This window comes from Urocitellus parryii, chromosome 5, assembly GCF_045843805.1.
Source record: "Urocitellus parryii isolate mUroPar1 chromosome 5, mUroPar1.hap1, whole genome shotgun sequence".
Taxonomy (NCBI): domain Eukaryota; kingdom Metazoa; phylum Chordata; class Mammalia; order Rodentia; family Sciuridae; genus Urocitellus; species Urocitellus parryii.
Genome location: NC_135535.1, coordinates 181,582,345 through 181,602,691, shown reverse-complemented (window position 1 = coordinate 181,602,691; position 20,347 = coordinate 181,582,345). Strand labels below are relative to the sequence as shown.

The following is a 20,347-nucleotide window of genomic DNA, read 5'->3' as shown; positions in this document are numbered from 1 at the left end:
TCAAAAATAAATGCCTAAAAGACAAAAAACTCCAAGGAACACATAAGAGCAAGCATATTTTCTTGCTGAGGCCTCATATATTCTTATTCTACTAGACTAGACCTGTGACCACATCACCTGTTGTGCAGGTTTGCCAGATTCAAGCCTTTGTGTCCAAAGGTGGTCTGAAAAATTATACAAACACATGGCCTTTCTCCTTTCCAGCCACCTAATGATCCCCATGGTATCCAGAGAGAAGATCTTATCCTCAGTCTTCGAGCTGTGCTGGCTTCTACACCACGATTTGCAGAGGTAGGTCTTAGCCAGGAATTGGGTACATAGTGTCTGCCAAAAGAAGTCTGAAGAAAGAATAGTGAAACATGGAGAAAAAGAAAGATTTTAGGGTATGACATCCTGCAGATGTCTTGTATGGCAAGTATCTTCAGACCTTCATTATAAAAAACTTAACCATCTCATCCCTTAGAATAGTAATTCCATCTCTAGATGGTGCTGTTTTTTGAAATCCTCCAGCTCTGCCAACTTGCCCATTTTTCAGGTAACGGGGAGTATGGCCTGCTTAGCAGGAAGGTTAGCTTACAATCATTACTCCTAACTTGAGTATAGCTCCTTGATGTCCCTTGAGACTGGTGGCAGTAAGGACATAGTTGAACTTGAGATACTACCTATTTCAGCTTTAAGTTCTCTCCTACAGTTCCTACTCCCCCTGCTGATTGAGAAGGTGGATTCTGAAATTCTGAGTGCCAAGCTGGATTCTCTGCAGACTCTGGTGAGTGACTTTTCTCCTTACAGAATCTAGCTCCCTTTAGACCAAATAGGGGTACTAAAAGATAAAGAGATTCTTGGACAACCAAAGAACAGTTCATAGGCCTCAAAAGTTGTATACACAGGATTTGGGCCTATGTGATCACTTAAAGCCCTCAGATACATATTGTCTCATCCTGTAGTAACTGAGTGGTGAGGAAAATCTCACCAGGGCTTCCTCTTTATGCTTCTTTTTCATAAGTCAGGTTGAGCTCCTCTTTTTTGTTCTGGGTCCTGGGTAGGACTATTACAACATTCTGCTGGGGACCAGACTCGTTTATGTGCCATTGTGCCAAGGTGCCTGTATCTCAGGACATCTGAATGTGTAGGTAGCTGATGCCTGCTATTTCCTTGGTAGAATGCTTGCTGTGCTGTATATGGACAGAAAGAACTGAAGGACTTCCTCCCCAGCCTTTGGGCTTCTATCCGTAGAGAGGTGAGTGTTACTTACTTAGCTAAACTCACTATTATGAATTCCAGCTGTCAGGCATGAAGGGAAATAATCCCCACTGTCCTCTTTTCCTGTTGTCCCCAGTATCAGGGTACTAGTCCTGGTTACTCAGCAGGCAAGCAAGGTCTACTCTCTAGTCTAGTCTGAGTAACAAGGGAGAGAATTCCTATGCATGAGTCAGTTGCATGATGAGGGCACATGATCACCTTTTCACTATGTCCACTTCCTATCCTCTAATGTCAAAGAGTATGGGTTGTGGGGTGGATACCATACTGAATAGTGAGGGAAAGAAAGAGACTTTAGATGGTGGATCCCCATAGCCACTACACAGAGTTGGCATTCTGTTTCTTAAAAAGTATGTGTAATAATCCTATTGGGACTAAGGAATTGGTGAGGATAATCAGTGAAGACACCATTGAAATGGTCCATTTCCATTACTGTGCCCTTAAAGTTCTCAATACTGTGCACCCAAAGAAATATACAGGGGATGGGTGAGGTCTCATCTGGTGCAGGCTCACCTCAGTAGCCATGGGATCCCTCCCTGACAGGTGTTCCAGACGGCAAGTGAGCGGGTGGAGACAGAGGGCCTGGCAGCCCTCCTCTCCCTGACGACGTGTTTGTCTTGCTCTGTGCTGAGGGCTGATGCTGAGGACCTCCTCGACTCCTTCCTTAGCAACATTCTACAGGGTAATGAGATCATGACAGCCAGAAAGGGGAGTGAGCATAATAGAGATGACATTTCTCAAGGGCCAATGACCCTTCATGTGCATCCCCCAATGTTCAGTGATTTGGCGCTGCAGCCCTAACTTGAATTAAAGACAGTTTGGTAACTGCTAGCAAACTGTTCTAGGTCTCACTTTCCAACCTCCATGGACTTTAGGGGCAGGAGGCAACATTTGGCCTACTCCCCAGGTCTGTGATTGCTGCCTCTCTAGACTGCAGGCACCATCTGTGTGAACCAGATATGAAACTGGTGTGGCCTAGTGCCAAGCTGTTGCAGGCAGCCGCAGGTGCATCTGCTCGGGCCTGTGACCACATCACCAGCAGCGTGCTGCCTCTACTGTTGGATCAGTTCCACAAGCACAGTCAGGTAAGGGGGTACAGTCTTGTGGGAGGGAGGTGATTGGACCAACATGCCAGGATCCCTTTCTCAGAGACTCTGAGAGACACCAAAACATTAGCTTGGGCCCAAAGGGATCTGGGGTTTTGCTCCCATTAGCCGCTGCTCATTCCCTTATTCACTCTTCACTGACTCAAGTCTTACATAAAAGGATAATTTCCCCCTTTTCCAGAGTAGCAGGATTGAAATCCTTTAAAATATTTTTTTACTCTAGTACTCTTTAATACATTGCAGAGCAACCAGCGACGGACAATCCTTGAAATGATCCTGGGTTTCTTGAAGCTGCAGCAGAAATGGAACTATGAGGACAAAGGTGAGGTCACCTTCCAGTTGAGGTATCTTGAAGGCTGATGAAATCTGCAGCCTATAAAGGATAGCAGGGCAGATTGCTATACAGAGACAGTCTAGAACAGCAGTCCTGTTCTAAGACTGTAGCACAAGAGAACACTGAATGGATGAGACCTATTTGTTTTTCCAATGTATTCCTGGATGCCTAATAGATTAAGCCCTTAAAAGCTGTTCTGAGTTGTCTTTTCAGAGTATGAATACATAGTGCTGAGTCAGTGATATGGAATTAGGGTTTCCTTCTAACCTGGCCTCTGTCTCTCCCTAGATGAAAAGCCTCTGAGTGGCTTCAAGGACCAGCTTTGCTCACTGGTGTTCATGGCCTTAACAGACCCCAGCATTCAGCTTCAACTTGTTGGCATCCGTACACTCACAGTCTTGGGTGCCCAGCCAGGTACATCATAGGGAAAAGAGAGAAGATATATGTATGGCCCCCCTCCTGGTGATTTTCTATCTTAAATGAAGAACAGTTTTCATTTCCTGTTCTCCCTGCAACACTAGTTGATTTGGGATTTCCAGTAGGATTTTTGGAAGGGTTGTAGTGGCTGCAGGGGAAGAAAGGTGAGACTCATGTCCCCTTCTAACCACAGGTCTCCTATCTTCTGGGGACTTGGAGCTGGTGGTGGGTCACCTGTACAGACTGAGCTTCCTGGAGGAGGATTCCCAAAGTTGGTAAGAATCTAAAGCAGTGAGGTAGAGCACGCTGTTCCCTGCCTCTGTATGGCAGCAACAGATGCAGCAAGGACCAGGGCTCTGTGCTTCTGACCCTTGTCTCTCCTTAGGGAAGGTGGGCTCTGTGTTTGGCTTGGCTGCTAACCGGTTGGAGAGATGTGGGACTGCTCTCTCTTTTCTTGGGCATTAAGAAGCCCTGTCCAACTCAGTGGTGTAGGTATTTGAGTCCTGCTCTTTAGCAAGGTGGCCTTGGGAGCCCACATTCCTAGATCTGCTTGTTGGCAGGCATTGGTGAGAGAACAGTAGGCCAAGACTCAGCTAATACTTATCTGCTCTGGCCCCAGTAGGTTGGCAGCACTGGAAGCATCAGGAGCCCTGGCTGCTCTCTACCCTGTGGCCTTTAGCAGCCACCTGATACCCAAGCTTGCTGAGGAGCTGCACAGAGGTAGGTATGGCTAATCTTTTGTGACCAGCCCTTCAGAGCAAGGCTTTGGGGGCTTTCATACTTGCTACCATCACACAGTAAAACCTTGTCTCCTGGATTGCTTTCAGGGGAGTCAGATTTGGCTAGAGGGGATGAGCGCACCAAATGTTCCCAGCATTTGCGCTGTCTGCAAGCTTTGTCAGCTGTTTCAACACATCCCAGCATTGTCAAGGAGACGCTGCCTTTGCTGCTGCAGCATCTCTGGCAGGTGAACAAAGGTAGGTACCAGGAATAATCACCAGAAACTGGATGAAATGGGGACCTGCAGCCAGGGTTTGAAGTCGACACCTCTCAGGCAGTGATTCTAATTGTAGCTATACTGTGAGTGACATGGTAAACTTCTTTTAAAAAATTGATATATAGTAATTGTATGATATTTAAATCTGTGTATATACTATGTAATGATCAGATGAGACTGATTGGAGGGTCTGTCACCTCACATTTATCATTTCTTTGCATTGAGATCATTCAAAATCCTCACTATTTGCTATTTTGAAATATTCAACTAAGTGAGGTACCCTGGGTTTGATCCATAGCACTGAAAAAAATTTTTTCCAATTAATCATTATCAGCCATAGTTACCCAACTGTACTGTTGAACATTAGAAGTTATTTCTCCTATCCAGCAGCACTCCCTGTACTCATTAACTATCACCTCTTCATTCCCCACCCCCATACCCTTCCCACTCTCTGGTAACCACTATTCAAAACAGTATTTAGGGACTGCGGTTATAGTTCAGTAGTAGAGTGCAGACCTAGCACCTGTGAGGCACTGGATTTGACCCTCAGCACCACATAAAAAATAAATGTGTCCATCTACAACTTAAGAAAAAATAAATAAAAACCAAAAAAAAAAAAAAAACCATAGTATTTGTCTTTCTCTGGTGAACTTAAAAAAAAAAAAAAATTACAGGTACCTTACTACAATTGAATCAGTCTCTTGAGTAGTGTTGGGACTTGTAAAATAGCAACTGTAAAGAGTTATCAAGTGATTTTCAAGTGCATGGTGCTTAATAGGGTCAACCAACAGCCTGGGTGTCATCTAGGAACTCACTAAAAATGTAGTTTCAGGCCCTAACTGATAAAAATCTGCTTTTGAGCTGAATCCCCAGGTAACTCGGGTACCCTCATGGCCAAAGTAATCATAGCTGTTGCTAATAGGAATCTATTCACTGTCACCCTGAGTCCTCACTAATCAGTTCTCTGCTTTGGACTGTCCAGCCCTTGTGGGTGGATTCAGCAGCTTTTAGGTAGAGACAAGAACAGTAGACTCACACTGTGACCTGGGTCTGTTTCCTGACTCTGTACCTCCTGTGACCCTGGAAAAAACACTGATAATTTCATTGAGGCTCCATATCCACTTCTGTAAAGTGGAGGAAGTGATACTTCTAGAATTGTTATGAAAACAAAGGGAAGAGAGTAAGTGAATACTTCTGCCGCAGATTTGGCACTTTAAAGTCAGAATAGAGAAAAAAGCTAATAACTGGGCTCTTAAATAAGACATTTTCTTCTAATCATTGTCTTTGACTGTTATTTCATCTGCTGTATCAGAAATACCTAATGTGCTTTTCAGAAAACCTTAGATAACACTGACTTTCTCCCCACCAGGGAATGTGGTTGCAGGATCCACTGAAGTCATTGCTATCTGCCAGAGTCTCCAGCAGGTGGCAGAAAAATGCCAGCAAGACCCCGAGAGCTGCTGGTATTTCCATGAAACCACTGTACCTTGCCTGCTTGCCCTGACTGTGCAGGCTTCCATGCCAGGTAATTTTCTCCACCTCTCCTCATCCTGTCAGAATTCTGCCTTCCACTATTGTTGGACAGCACTGCCACCCACTGAGTATTAATGATACTGCATTTGTTCCATCAGGTTTACTTTGAATCTTTTGTCCAAGTGAGATTTTACTTCAGAGCAAAGGGTGCTAAACATGATCAATGGCAGAAACCAGGATCCACTAGATTTAGTAGTGTTCGAAAGGATGCATACCAGGCTGGAGATATAGCTCATCATTAGAGCATTTGCCTAGCATTTGTGAAACCCTAGGTTCCGTTCCTAGCACCTCAAAAAAAATGCATACCTTATTTCCTTTTAATTGATAATATGGGGATAGTAATATCTATATCACACGGTAGTTGGTAAGGATTAAGGAAGATAATGTGTGATGCCCAGTTGCACAACTAGTGTTCAGTGTATGATAGCTGGTATACATAAGGACCTATAAAAATAAATTCAGGTTATTTTAAAATTTTTTAAAAGACCAGCATTTCTAGGTCTAATATTAAGAATGTTCATATTAACATCCTCTTTCCCATTGTGCCTAAGGACTAGGCACAGTGCTCCCAAGAGCTCCATCTGTTTCTGGTGCCTTGCTGATTCTCAAGGCCACAGTACTAGAGGACAGATTGAGAACTGCTGTTTTGTGGCTTCAGTCAAGCTCATTGTGACAAGGACAGGAATTAATCATTTTGGATTTCTGAACCAGTCAAGGCCTTTTGATTCTATGTGTATGTTTTGGTGTTTTGTTTTTGCAGAGAAGGAGCCCTCAGTTCTAAGAAAAGTGCTGTTGGAAGAAGTAGTCTTGGCCGCCATGGTGTCTGTCATTGGCACTGCCACCACCCACCTGAGCCCTGAGTGAGTATAAGTTTTGCTGATAAAGCTAAAGAATGGGTTTTTAACACCATGGACTATAGGGGTGGGCAAGCCATAGGCAGTATTCTTAGTTGCAAAATCACCTGTAGAACATTTTTAAAACTATACATTGAGTTCCTTACTAGAGTTTAAGCTATAATAGAGTAGAGATTTGGTCTGTTTCACTCACTGCTCTATCACAGCAGTCCCAAAGGGAATGTTTCCAAGCATATAATATGTGCCAAATTAATATTTGTCAAATACATAATTATCCTAGCCTGCACCATTGGCTCAGTGATCCTAATGAGAACCCCAGTTGGAAAGGCACTGCTGTGGAGGGAAGGGCTGTTTAGAATCCTAATCCCCTGATAACACCTGTACTCTGCCCCCCAGATTAGCTGCCCAGAGTGTCACCCGCATTGTGCCCCTCTTCTTGGATGGCAACACCTCCTTTCTGCCTGAAAACAGCTTCCCAAGCAGATTCCAGCCGTTCCAGGTAAAAGACAGTCTGATGGATCAGATGAGGGAGAATCTTGGGATTTGTATCCTTCAAACTTCTTCTTGTAGGGCTGATCTAGAGTGGGTATAGGAACAGACAAGCCTACTGCTGGCAGGACAGGCCTGAAACAGCTTTTTTTTCCCCTTATAGGATGGCTCCTCAGGGCAGAGACGGCTGATTGCACTGCTGATGGCCTTCGTCTGCTCCCTGCCACGAAATGTAAGTTAGTACAACATTTGGGGAGTTGGATCTTGGGGTGACCTGAGCTGAAATTTGCCCCAGGCCAAGCTGATTTTTTACTTCCCCCACTAAAGAATTTAGTTATCATCTATCCTTCTGCCAATCCCTGCTGGCACTTCTTACTAGGTATCTTTTGGAGTTCAAGTGTTTTCTGGGTCCGTTACATGGCCAGGTTTTCTGTAGGTGGAAATCCCTCAGCTGAACCAACTCATGCGGGAGCTTTTGGAGCTGAGCTGCTGCCATGGCTGCCCCTTCTCCTCCACTGCTGCTGCCAAGTGTTTTGCAGGACTCCTCAACAAACATCCTGCAGGTATTAGTGAGCCTGGGTTGGGAGCCTCCTCAAACCTTTAAAAAGGGGGCTTGCTGCCAGGTGCAGTGTCACACACCTGTAATCCCAGCAGTTCGGGAGAATGAAGCAGGAAGATCATAAGTTCAAAGCCAGCCTCAGAAATTTAGCAAGGGGCTAAGCAACTCAGTGAGACCCTGCCTCAACATACAAAATTAAAGAGCCAGGGATGTAACTCAGTGATAAGAGGAAGAGCTTGCTAGCTGCGTGTGGTGGCACTTCTCCGAAGCCTGAGACAGGATCTCAGGTTCGAGGCCAGCCAGGGCAACTTAGTGAGATCCTGTCTCAAAATAAAGGGCTGGCGGGTGTAGGCTCCATAGTAAAGCACTTCTGGGTTTAATACTCAGAACCTCAAAAAAAAAAAAAAAAAAAAAGAGCTTATTAGTAACAAAACAGGGCTGCCCCTGCTCAAACACTATCACCAGATCTTGGGACAAGACTCTAGAGGAGAAGCTAGACAAAGCATTACAGGGTTCTACAGTGGCACTCACAGAGAAGTCTTTATTGGGAGTAGACAACCTTCTCTTCTCCAATGCCAGCATCCCTGTGTTGAATGGACTATACCAGGCTCTCATGCTAGTGTCTTATTTTTTCTCCAGATGAAATGATATTGATACGGTTTCTTGGGTATTCTGCACTTAAATGACTTACGTTCTCATCATTAAAGGAAAAAGTGCTGCCATTGCATCAGCATGTCCTTCCTTTTTAGGGCAGCAGCTCGATGAATTCCTCCAGCTGGCTGTGGACACAGTGGAAAATGGCCTGGGCTCCAAGCCTTCACGCAGTCAGGCCTTCACACTGCTTCTCTGGGTAAGGAGGTGGAATCAATTCTAGCTGGACATAGGCAGTTATTTGGTTAAATAAAATGTCCCTGATGACCCTGAGCCATAAGCAGCTACCTCCAGGTTCTGGGGTTTGACTTCGTCTCTCATATTACAGGTAACAAAGGCCCTAGTACTCAGATACCATCCTCTCAGTTCCTGCCTTACTGCCCGGGTAAGTCCTTCCTTTCTTGGACACAGGAGAACTCAGACTTAAATAGGAACCCTCTTAACCCTGTTGCTCCTGGAAACCACTTCCATCCTCCTCCTTGGCATTTAAGGTTCTTCATCCCTGATGTACCTCAGAGATTCTCTTTTCTCTAGCTTATGGGCCTCCTGAGTGACCCAGAACTAGGCCCAGCAGCAGCTGATGGCTTTTCTCTGCTCATGTCTGACTGTACTGATGTGCTGACTCGAGCCGGCCATGCTGATGTGCGGATCATGTTCCGTCAACGTTTCTTCACAGATAATGTGCCTGCTTTGGTCCAAGGCTTCCACGCTGCTCCTCAAGGTAAGAAATCTGAAAGGCAGGCCTCCAGATATATAGACCTCTGTTTCACTTGGGAACAGTCTAAAATAATTTAGGACCCAAGCACTTCTTTAGAGTTGTGCTATGTTCTATACCCAGAAAACTACTAAACTTCCCGATTCTTGCCCCACTTTTTCCTTTAATCTGAGCTTGAGTGGTTTGTTTTCCTTCTCCTTTTGTATGCTGAAATCCCAGCTTTCTCAGAGATTGGAGTTGAGTTCTTGAATGACAACTGTCTAAGCCTGTTTCTCCCTAAGCTTCTCCATTTTTTTTTTTTTTTTTTACAGATGTGAAGCCAAACTACCTGAAGGGTCTGTCCCATGTACTCAACAGATTGCCTAAGCCTGTGCTTTTGCCAGAGCTGCCCACAGTAAGTTTCTATAATCAGCCTCTAAGCAAGAGACAAAGCTTTTTTCCCATAGCCTGGGCCAGAAAGGGGAGAACAAAGATCATCACAATGTGGTCACCCCACTTTTTCTGTTGCCTCTTAGCTTCTTTCCTTGCTGTTGGAGGCCCTATCATGCCCTGACTCTGTGGTCCAGCTGTCTACCCTCAGCTGCCTTCAGCCTCTTCTACTGGAAGCACCCCAAGTCATGAGTCTTCATGTTGAAACCCTGGTCACCAAGTTTCTGAACCTCAGTTCCAGCCCTTCCATGGTGCGTTGAGCCCTAGCACCTCTGTGGTACTTCATCTCTCCTCAGGTCTCCCTCATCTCTGTATGATTGTGTTTCCAGGCTGTCCGGATCGCTGCGCTGCAGTGTATGCATGCTCTCACTCACCTGCCCACTCCTGTAGTAAGTATCTCCGTTGTCCTCCCTGGCCTGGGAACCTCTTACAAGAACCAGGGAAGTACCTCTTTGCCTTTATCAAGTGAGATTAGCCACCCTGCTGTATGGTTAAGATATGAACTACAGATAAGCACAGATTTTTTTTTCCCTTGGGGCCAGAATGAATCTAAAAAATACTGATCACCCAATAAATAGAATGGCCATCCTGCCACTTGGCATCCTCTAGAATCACTAAAAAAGAGTAGGATATATTGCATGTGCTTAGCACATGTGAGGCCCTTGGTTCAATCTCTCCCATTAAAAACGGATAGGATATATTCTGCTCTTTTTGAATATTAGTTATACAAAGCCAGAGAAGCAGCTCTTCTGGTTGCTAAGTTTGACCTTGGCTAAGATTATCTCCTCTGACTCCACAGCTGCTACCATATAAACCACAGGTGATCCGGGCATTGGCCAAACCCCTGGATGATAAGAAGAGACTAGTGCGAAAGGAAGCTGTGTCAGCCAGGGGAGAGTGGTGAGTTCTAGGTCATGGGGAGAGATGGGACCAAAACGAGCCTTACTGCTGATGCTGCTGATTTTCTTTATGCTTACAGGTTTCTGCTGGGGAGCCCTGGCAGCTGAGCCCTTATTTCTGGCCTAGACTCTTCTGACAATCTAACCTGGAATTACTAACTCAAGCCATCTTGCCCAAGGCAAGAATACTAGCCTCTGCCCGCCTTTCCCACAGACACAGCACAAGCGCTGGGCCTCTGCTACATGGCTATACAAGAAAAACCAGAGTCCTAATTTCTAAAGGATTCGTGAATTAATTGAGCAAGTCTACTTGTTTTTGAAGGAAGATCTTGGGTTGTGGGGCCCTTCTGTTGTATCTCATGTCAGGAAAAGGGAGCTATGCTGCTGAGGAGTGAGTGCAGATGACTGTGACCCTGAAGACCAGGGATAGTGGATGATAGTGAACGCGTGTGTACCTGCTGGAGAATAAAGGTTTCTTTTGGTAATGGTGCTAACTATCAGAGATAATCCCCCTCGCCCCACATATGCCTCAGTAGCACATAGCCAGAGGTGGCACAGTGATGTTTAAGGGTTAGTCAAGAATTCTACAGGGCATCCAACCCCTCCAAGTAAGGGCAATGAAGGTGTGAGCAGAATATCTACTCACTAGGCCCTGACCCTGACGTCCCCCACCCTTCCCTGCTCTAGAACTAGGCAAAGAGTTGAAAACCGTATACTTTTACAAATCAAACACCTTTATTTTTGTTCCCTTCATTAGCAATGTGAGAAGTGGCAGTGACTCTGACCTCAGCAGCAGGCCTGTTGTCTTTGCCCCATTAAGAAGTTAGGATCCCAGATGTACCCTTCAGGTGTTTCCCCAAACAACAAGTGGGAGAGGTGATGGCCAGCCCCAGTGCTGTGACATGGAGAATATCAGATCAGCACCGGACAAGGTAGCTAGCTGCCTGACCCCTAGGCTGGGGCTGGAACTTGTTTGCCTGAGTAAAGGGATTTTAGTCCTACGATTTCTCCACATTGTGTCTTGCTTCTGCCCTGGCCAGGTTGGTCCTTCAGTTGTTCCTGCATAGTACCTTAAGGCAGGCCCACTGGCTCCTTTTGATGAAGGGTTCCAAGGAAAGCTGCCCTTGGAGGCCCTTGAGACAGTGTAGGCAGCAGAACAAATACTCAAGTGTGGCTGGCACAACTCAGCTCACACTGCCATCACAGAGGCTGAGTGAACAGTCACCCAGGGAGGGGGGTCCCAGCTCATTCCATTCCCATGGGGCAAGTGACTAGAAGGTAACAGCACACGGGTAAGCCAGTGCCTACAAGAGAAGACAGAAATGTTTCTGAGTTCCAAAAGCTCCTGGAGTCCTTTCTATTTATTTTTCAGCAAGCATACATCAAACACAAAGGTAATAAGAGTCCTAATTTCCTCTGCCTAATACTAACCATTTGATCTGCCTTCTGGGCCCTTGAAGGCCTTTTGAGGTTTTGAGCTATTCTAAGGGGCCTCTGCAAGCACAGTGTTAGGCAGGAGTATAATACAAAGATGAGAAAGGGAGGAAGGAAAGAACTGACATTGTGATGGGTTGTTACTGCCTCAGTAATTCAGTTTGAAGAATGACTTCCCCTTGTCTCTAGGGTTGAGAGAGCTAGCTTTGTTTATTGCCTCAGGACTCCAGACACTGCCTACAAATGAAAAGTGAATGGCAACTACTACATACTACCTTTTTCAGGATTTTAGTGTAGTCATCTTAAACCTGATCTGCTCCTTAAGCCGTGGTTTGCGCCCCAAGCCCCTCTGTCTTAAACGAAAGCAATGTTCTTTACTCCTACAGTTTAGAACTACAAAGACAGAGGGACATGTGGCTATTTAAACTCATGAAAATGAAATCCAATTAAAATCCTTCAGTGGCACTATCCACATTCTAAGTATTCCCAGGTAGAGGCCATCTTTCTCATCACAGAGTTCTTTGGGCAGCACTGGTCTCTGACTTTACCTTCCTGTGTCCACACCCAGGAATACCTTCCAGTTGTCCAGACAGCCATAGTTGTAAGGATTCCTAAATACCTAGAGCCAAGGAAAAGAAAAAACATTTCTACAGACCTCTTCTTTATAATCCCCTTCTCGTTTTGGAGACAATTTTGGCTAAATTGAAGCCCAGGTAAGCAAGTTCTGGCGTTATGTTATAGTTACAGAATTGTCCCTGACCATGTCCTCTGCTTCCAGGATACAGGTTCATTTACCTTCCTGCCCACCCAAGCCCTCAATCCCACTCACTCTGCCCTTCGCCTGTAGTCGACGTCTTTCCTTCTTGTTGATGTGCCTTTCGATGCTAGTCTCACCCCGGCTGATGAGAACAGCATGCCATATGGTTAGGGCACCCAGGGCAAGTGCCACAGAACTAAGAAAATGGACAAAGATTAGTGGAAATTAGGGCCATTGGATGTAGGTCTGAAGTTGAGCTACACAATGATTCTTAGCAACCTCTCTGCCTCATTTTTCTTATCTCCTGGCATACTTCCTAGATTAACTTGTACTTTCACCATATCTATAAAGAACATCAGGCTCCCATCAGGAGGAGGCTGCAGAAGGGGTATCACAAGTTCAAGGCCAGCCTAGGCTATTTAGTGAGACCCTGTCTCAAAATTTTAAAAGGGCTGGGGATGTAGCTCATTGGAGCACCTCTATGTAGCATTTGTGAGGCCCCAGATTCCACCCCTAATACTAAAAAAAATAAAATTAAAAAATGTATCAGTGTAGGCTGAAAATAAGTCATGTGGAAAGGAAGGGGGAGAAATAAGTCTATTGAGACAACATTCTATATTTCCTAAAAACTCATGCTTGGGAGACAGTGAAGGGTAGCAAAAACACTGGGGGATAAGATAAGGGTGACATGAAATTTGCATTCCAGCTCTAGCACTCCTAGCCATGTATCAAGGAACACATCACTTCATTCTATAAATCTATAAGATGCAGTCACCTACCCTTTAGATAGTTACTACCAGGAATAAATAGGTTTAACTTACCTTGGCACATAATAAATAACAAGCATGCTTACATCCTTAGTGCTTGGTAAACAGCAGTGCTCATGTCCTGAGTGTTCCCTGCCCCAAAATGCTGAAGAAAAGTGCTGACTCTGCCAACCTCAATTAGACTAGAACAGAGGCAGGTCATTCAGGATGGGTTCCTGCCTGCATTTGGGCACTTAAAAGGTTCTTCTAAAGCTGCCCTACCCTTAAAACTATCAAAACTGAGTTAAATACCTGCACAGGAACCAGAGGTAGACAAGGCTCTTGTGAGTTATCCTTTCCCGAAAGGAGAAGGTGGGTGGTGGGGTCTGGTGATAAGTCTAGAAAAAGAAAAAAGAAAAGCCTGGCTCCTTTTGCTCAGCTGGTCTCTATCAACTGCCACCAAAGCCCCCAGCACCAAATGCAGGAAGTATTCCAAACCCAGGCAGAAAAAATGAAGAATAAAGCTACACAGGGGTCAGGACAGCAGGCAAAGGAGTGGACCAAACCTGGTGGCACCAACACATGGACAAACACTGGGCTGGGCAGGGGAGGTCTGGACAAGATGGAAAAGCACAGGAGGAGAGCTGACCCTGGGCCTTTAGGTTGACAACATGAACGGGGCTCCAGGGGAAGCCACTCCATTCCACAGCCATAACTCCTTTATGTGGCTGTATCCCCAAGAAAGGAGAACAGACCCATAACCGGCATTCACTAATTGGAGAGGAAAGAATCATTAAGAACTGAGAAGGGCAGCAGAGGTACAGCATATAAGCCCAGGATGTGCTCAGAATAAGGAGTTCTAAGAAGCACAGAGTGGGGATTACCCAGATGCAGATGGACCAGCTTGATGTCTGTCCCCTGGAACCCCATTACACAGACTAACACAGGCTCCTTGCTGCTCAGGCCATCACCAAGACAGCCCAAAGAGGTGATGATGGGATAGTCAAAAACTGTCACATCCCAGACACTTCCAGCTTGCCCCAAGCTACTTAGTCCACCTACTGCAGCCTCCCTAAACATCCCTGATTCAGCCTACTGAGGCTCAACAAGCCCCTACAACTAAAGTAGCAGGCCCAGCTGTCTGAGCAGCTCTATGTTCCTGGCCTGAGCAGCAGGAGGCAGTGGGGTGGGGACAGCCCACCTGGTTGGCAACCGCCTGCAGTTTGTTCTTGTCGAGCTGTTTCATTTTCTAAGGGGATGGAAAACAGTGCTGGTTATACTCTTAAGGCCCTGGGGTGGGGGTGCTACCAGTCCCATTCCTTAGGGACAGGCTCACACCCTGAAACACTGCACCATTGACTCACCCTGCTCCTACCCGTAGACTCACCTCAATGGCAGCATAAGCCTCCCGGAAAAGGTCCCAACTTCCATAGCTGCAGTAGACACAGCCCAGAGTCATGAAAAAGCAGAAAGAGAAGAAGTACCGATGGTTATAGTGGCCCACACAGTTATTTAGCCAGGCTGGTGGGGGGATGATTAAGGACAAGATCAAACAATTTCAGTGGTGTCCAGGCCTCTGGTTCAAACTTGGTTAAAGACAGCATCAACCAAGCAAGAACTATTTTCCAAAGGCAAGAAAATATGGGATTATTTCCTAAGGTTCAGGTCAAAGTCTCACAAGCTTTTCAGAGCACTCAAGTACCCCCCAGAGAATCATGAAAATGAATCTGCCAATACTTTAACCTCACTAGGGTTAACTGGACATCTGTATGGGACAACAGAAGGGGACCCCATGGTTCTATTTGGTACCCCCAGGGGACAACCAGAGAAGCCCTGGCATCACTTTCCACCCAACAGCTATTAGCATAACAGCCTACAAAAGAAACCTGTTGGAAGATCCCTTGCTCGGGCTGGGTATGATATAGCTCAGTTGGCAAAAGTGCTTGCCTCCCATGCACAAGGCCCTGGGTTCAATCCCCAGCACCACCAAAAAAAAGATTCCTTGCACTCAGAGAATCCATCCCAGAGAGCCTATGAGCCTCCTGTGCCCCGCAAGAGATGATCAACCCCCACGATGTCTTTTCTACTAACTTCTCATGAGCCCAGTGTTCTCTGCACGGTGAAGTCTTAAGCATGTGGCCATTAACCCTGTATAGTGCTCTGGAACTAAAGAAGTCAGCCTCAGGCAGAAGAAAGCAAAAGGATACGGCAGTGATGGTCCATCTTCAGCACACACCTGTGAGGGAGGGACACAGGCTCTGTTTAGGTGGCCATGGTTCTTGAGATGTCAGTACCAATCCTTTCCTACAAGGGCCAGCATCCTGCTGAGGTGGAGAGGGCACAGACTTTGAAGACAGCCAGGCTTTGCTTCAAACCCAGCTCTATAACTTATTGGCTATGTGATACTGGACAAAGTAATCTCTCTTGAGTCTCAGTTTCCACAAGTAGTAGTAATGCCTAACTCAGAACCATCCTAAGGACTATGTTTCAGGAAATAAGAGAATGTTGCCTGGGACGAGATGGATGCCTGATACATGTCTTAGCAAACTCTTAAGTCAGGTTTTGCCCTAGGGCCACAGCAAGAGAGTCACTGCTGGGGTTCATAAAGAACAAAGCCAAGACCAACCTATTGCAGATGCTGCAGTGGTGTGTTCGGGCAGGTTTGGGATAAATACACTTCTTACAGATGGAGACTGTGGCAATGTCATTCCTGCCCTGTGAAGAAAGAGCATCATGACCACTATGGCAGCACCATTTCTATGCCTCAAAATATTCCATGACACTCTCCCACTCCTGAGACTGGCTCAGATAGCTGCAACTCTGCCCATACCTCCCCTCCCCCCAACGGAACCCACCTGGGGTGGGTACCCAGGTGGAGTGGTGATGGCCTGGTAGTAATGGAAAACGATGAGAATCAGATTCCAGTGACTGTAGAAGAAATGCCAGCAGAGTCGTGGCACCGAGTAGGTTTGAAGGATGAGAGGCAGGACACACAAGTAGGCGATGGCCACGATGGAGCCCGTCAGCACTATCACCAGCACCACGAACACCTGCCAACACCAGTGAGGTCAGGTAGACACAGTAAGAACGCTACACCCAGAGGAGACTCAGGAATTTCTCTAGGGATAGAGGGCTGGCCTCCAAAACCTAATGCGGGTCTATCAGTGAGAGACACGTCTCTCTGCTCCCCCCAAAACATTCATTTTCCTGCTCCTAGGCATCACTTACCACCCCAAACCAGCGGATCACGTTGTCCACCAGCCAGTAGACAGGCTCAAAGGCAGCATCGACAGCAGTATCACCACCCCCAAAGGAGTTATAGAGCAAGGAGCGCAGGCAGACCTTGCCATAGCGCCAGCGCTGTACCAGGCCCCGGAGCAGAGGTGGGCAGCGGCGCCTGTAACCCAGGAGCAGAAGCAGGCGCAGACAGAGGCGGGCTGGGCCCAGCAGCAGGCTCCGCTGACCCCTCATGGCTCCTAGGAGAGGATACCATTGTAAGGATCCAGTGTGAGTCCTATCCCTCCCTCCCCAACCATTGGGAAGGCCCTGAGCACCAGCTCAGAGGGCAAACACTTAAGACTAAGACCCAGCTAGGCCAGTCACCAGCTGTGAGGAATACGAATGGCACTTCATTTTTCTATGGAATGTCCAGTGCTCATGTCCTAACCAGAAAGAGGGACTGGAGGTTCTGAACCTGCATAAATTGTATTTATATTACGCCACAGGGGTGCACAGCAAATCCACTTAAACTAAAGGGGTCATGGTATTAGAGTAAGGGAGAGAAAGGTGGCATCACAAAAGAGTCTTTGGAGCTATCTGTGTAGAGACCATTGAGAGAAGCATGGCCCACATGAACAAAACTGCCCAGTACATCTTGGCAAGAACACTGTGGCAGAAGTTTCCTAGGGCCTCCTGCCTGCCCTGACCACCAAGGGTATAGCATATGAATCCTACACATAGATTTGCCTTGATGCTGTCTTGGTAAAAGATACTTTTTCCTACTCCCTCTAGGCTGATGTTCCAGGCCAGGAGACTCAACCTGGTAGCAGGAGATTACTGTCTCCTGTCAAGACAGCCAACTCTCAAATGACATAAGATGCTTTGTCTCCAATTCCACTCCCAGCCCTACCCCAAGGGTACAGCAGCCAGAACAACTTCAGGTATTCAGAGCAACAGAACCAAAGCTGGAGACACAGCTGTGGGAGGGATCTCCATACTGGTGGCTCATGAAAACCTCAGGGCCTGCCCTCTCAGTGACAAGTCTTCCCTGATGTACTAGTAAGACACAAAAGGACCTTCTCTGCAACTGCTGCCCTTGGCCCCAAGCTTCCCAACCAACTTTCCCAGCTGTGCAAGAGCCTCCATCCCTTGGCACTCTCCACCTCATCCACAGCATAGGAGCTCGCTGCCCAGGCAATGACCAGGACACAGATGTTCTACCAGACTTTTTCCATAACAGTCTCAATTCTGCAGATTAACTCTTTTACCAGAAAAAAAAATTATCTGATTTTCCCCTAGAGCAGCCAGGGAGGGCTGCTTTGTCCTTAGCAACTCCACTGACTTATTTAACAGGCAGCTCAAAACCCAGCAGAAACTGGAGGAGGCTGCTGTGCTATGGGGATGGTTTCAATTCAGTAACTAGAGCAATGTATTCTCTTTGCACTCTAGCTCATCCCCATAGAAGATCTTTCAAAGAAAAAATAATTACCTCCTCCTACATGCCATGTAAGCCTTACAGAGAAAAGAAACCCAGCAGACAAGGCCTACAAAAGGAGAGAAAGACAATTTAGGAGGACCAACCCAATGCACCAGGATAAAGAAACTGGCCATTCCCATCACCTCCTAGGAAGATAAGAAAATTAAAAGGAAGTGTAGAAAAGAGGAAAACCAGTAAGCTCAGATTTGGATGCCTATTGTTTGGAACCATGATTTGGCTAAAGCATGAATTTTCAAAACAGTAGACAGCCACAATTAAATGTAAGAATAGAACAGGACAACTGCCCCACAACAAATCTAGGTGACTTTTAGACTGTTCACACCACTGTATTCTCCCTTGCTACAGATAATGGAGAATTTCCTAGTTGCTAAAATACTTTCTGAAACAACGGCATACCTATCAGATACATTCCTCATATGTAATCAATAGGAATCATATTCTATCTCAAAGCCACCACTAGTAGTCTAAAAAAATAAAAATTATCCTTGTTAGATTCTCTACTTTTCAGATTCTTCTCAACCACTTCCTGAATTCCTGAGCTCTACATGAATGTCTACCCCAAAGACTAGATTTAGCAACTCTCATCTTCCCAAACCCTAACTACTTAGGGTTCAATTCTGCCCCTAAGTAGTTCTGTGACCTTAGGCAAATCATTGATCCCTGCTGGAATTTAATAACATTGTGTTCTCATTCAATGAGGAGGTAAGATTAAATGGTAAGATCCCTTCTAGCTCTAACCCTTTATAAATATACTAGTCTGTGTGTGTGTGTTCACACACATATATTTGGTAAAATATAAATGAAAAGTTTATAAAGTACTTAGCACAATACCTGATTCATGAAAATACTCAAATAGTTGTTAAATTAATGACCTGGAGGGTTGTAGAAGTGGAAAGCCTGGTCAGATATCTATCTGTTCTACAAACTTCAGCAAGGTCATTCCTGAAATGTGATAACACTAAATAAAGTGTCTGCTGCTAACATTCTTCCTGATTAATAAAGAAGAGAGAAAGTAAAATAAAGAAAATAGAAACTGTAATTAGAATCACAGCACAAAAAAGAGCTAAAAGACATTTTAGAAAACAAGTCTAACAAGAAGTCAACCCAAACAAGTGAACAGAAAGTTTGCAGATGAAGAAACACAAGTCAAATTTGGTTGAACAAAATATGAACCCAGGGCCCTTCCTCTCACTTTTAGCTACTGAGAGGCATGGGGATGCCAGGGAAAAGATGTTATCCATGGGCCACAAATGAAACAGGTTTCATTTCAGGAAATTGAAATAAAGCAAACAAAAAAATTATGTGTTGGGATGGGGGACTGTGAGCTCAAAGTGAACAGGGAAGGAAATAGAAAAGCACATTTCTACTCTCATACCAAGATAAATTCTGACTAGTCCCATTCCTCAGTAGTACCCACAGGCCATGGTGGCCATCTGCCACCAGATTAGAGACTGCAGGCCACAACACTCCCCTCATCCCTGAGCTCTAAATCACCATCTGTTTCCCTAGGGAAAAACCGATTGGCAAAAAAAAAAAGGGGGGGGGGGGATAAGGAGGTACAGATTCCAGAACAGCCAGAATTTAGACAAAATAGATCAGAGTCGTCGCAAATTTCATCTAGACTAAGATGCTGCTCTCAAGTTGTTTACAATCTCAAGTAAGAGATGTCAGACTTCAGTAAAGCGCAGTATTTCATTCATATGCAGACATCCCTTCTGGTTTACCAGCTTTAAAAAAAGAAGTAATGCATGCACTTAAGAAGGGGCCCTCACAACTGGAGGATAAATGCAGGACTGAAAGCTGCAGATACAAAACCCAGGAAAATGTTCTATGTCTCAAAAAAGGGCAGTGATGTCAAACTGCAAAGGACAGATGGCCAAAAAACTTTGGTTCCGGCTTGGGCTCTACCTCGAATTATCTTTGAGCCTTTGAACAAGTCAAACCCTGTCCCTGGATCTGAGTTTCCAAACCTGTGAAATGGGCAAGTAGGGTTGGCGGACCTCCTTCCGGCTTTGCGCCTCACAGAAGCCCGGAGGGTATGCTCTGCCAGAGGAGGGCACGGCCCTGCAGGGCGGGGCGCGCAGTGAGCAGGAACCCGGACTCACATCAAGGCCCTGGGACAGGGCCCGACCCTAGAAAAATGGACAAGGATGAGAAGCAAGGGCCGTGACTTCTCCTTACCTGCAGCCTGCCGACTCCTCAATCAGCCAAATTGAACACCGCAGCCTCTGCGGCCGCTCACCACCACCCCCTCCAGCTCGGAGCCCGGGCCAGGCCCGGTTCAATCCGACCCACCATTGCCCATCACCCACAGCGCCAGTAAGCGGACCCAGACCCGCCGCCAGCCCATTCTCAACCATGAGCGCAAGCGCGTGCCCTGAAACCTCCAAGTTCCACCTCCGATTTTTTTCCCGGAGCAACCTGGGAAATGGAGTTTACCCCGGAGACATAGC

General features: G+C 46.1%; 2 protein-coding genes across 7 annotated transcripts in view; one reads left to right on the top strand and one right to left on the bottom strand.

Moving 5' to 3' along the window:
- The window catches only part of Mms19 (MMS19 cytosolic iron-sulfur assembly component), a 28,502-nt gene extending 17,791 nt beyond the window's left edge, over positions 1-10,711 (top strand). The window contains exons 9-31 of one of the 2 annotated variants that reach the window (XM_026394894.2): positions 205-291; positions 692-766; positions 1,160-1,237; positions 1,801-1,939; positions 2,188-2,342; positions 2,607-2,685; positions 2,986-3,111; positions 3,308-3,389; positions 3,737-3,834; positions 3,942-4,091; positions 5,481-5,636; positions 6,405-6,504; positions 6,895-6,997; positions 7,151-7,219; positions 7,424-7,550; positions 8,296-8,396; positions 8,526-8,582; positions 8,732-8,918; positions 9,224-9,306; positions 9,428-9,592; positions 9,671-9,730; positions 10,141-10,241; positions 10,321-10,711. In XM_026394894.2, the coding sequence (XP_026250679.1) occupies positions 205-291; positions 692-766; positions 1,160-1,237; positions 1,801-1,939; positions 2,188-2,342; positions 2,607-2,685; positions 2,986-3,111; positions 3,308-3,389; positions 3,737-3,834; positions 3,942-4,091; positions 5,481-5,636; positions 6,405-6,504; positions 6,895-6,997; positions 7,151-7,219; positions 7,424-7,550; positions 8,296-8,396; positions 8,526-8,582; positions 8,732-8,918; positions 9,224-9,306; positions 9,428-9,592; positions 9,671-9,730; positions 10,141-10,241; positions 10,321-10,348 (2,406 nt within the window). In that variant the 3' untranslated portion in view covers positions 10,349-10,711. Of the gene's footprint in view, positions 1-204; positions 292-691; positions 767-1,159; positions 1,238-1,800; positions 1,940-2,187; positions 2,343-2,606; positions 2,686-2,985; positions 3,112-3,307; positions 3,390-3,733; positions 3,835-3,941; positions 4,092-5,480; positions 5,637-6,404; positions 6,505-6,894; positions 6,998-7,150; positions 7,220-7,423; positions 7,551-8,295; positions 8,397-8,525; positions 8,583-8,731; positions 8,919-9,223; positions 9,307-9,427; positions 9,593-9,670; positions 9,731-10,140; positions 10,242-10,320 lie in introns of both variants that reach the window. The other variant, XM_026394893.2, reaches the window with a different exon arrangement.
- Zdhhc16 (zDHHC palmitoyltransferase 16) lies at positions 206-20,163 on the bottom strand. 5 transcript variants are annotated; one of them, XM_026394898.2, is made up of 11 exons: positions 20,076-20,163; positions 16,406-16,653; positions 16,033-16,227; positions 15,804-15,892; positions 15,385-15,413; positions 14,565-14,698; positions 14,379-14,426; positions 13,490-13,575; positions 12,504-12,627; positions 12,223-12,293; positions 206-338 (listed from the first exon to the last, which is right to left on the bottom strand). In XM_026394898.2, exons 2-11 carry the CDS (start codon positions 16,646-16,648, stop codon positions 299-301), a joined length of 1,059 nt encoding a protein of 352 aa, XP_026250683.2. In that variant the 5' UTR covers positions 16,649-16,653; positions 20,076-20,163; the 3' UTR covers positions 206-298. The 5 variants fall into 5 exon arrangements, with proteins under 5 accessions (XP_026250683.2, XP_026250680.1, XP_026250681.1 ...); XM_026394895.2 differs by lacking the exon at positions 206-338 and adding an exon at positions 10,568-11,544; XM_026394896.2 differs by lacking the exons at positions 206-338; positions 20,076-20,163 and adding exons at positions 10,568-11,544; positions 17,886-17,905.
- Between the last annotated feature and the right edge of the window lie 184 nt (positions 20,164-20,347).

What these genes read in the sequence shown, in the direction of transcription:
- Zdhhc16 (XM_026394895.2), bottom strand. Translation starts at nt 16,648, where the DNA reads ATGAGGGGTCAGCGGAGCCTGCTGCTGGGCCCAGCCCGCCTCTGTCTG. An exon ending in CACCTGGGTACCCACCCCAG is followed by an intron (nt 15,893 to 16,032) that starts GTGGGTTCCGTT and finishes CTTTCTTCACAG; the next exon opens with GGCAGGAATGACATTGCCAC. An exon ending in CTGGGTGTGGACACAGGAAG is followed by an intron (nt 11,545 to 12,222) that starts GTAAAGTCAGAG and finishes CTTCTCTTGTAG; the next exon opens with GCACTGGCTTACCCGTGTGC.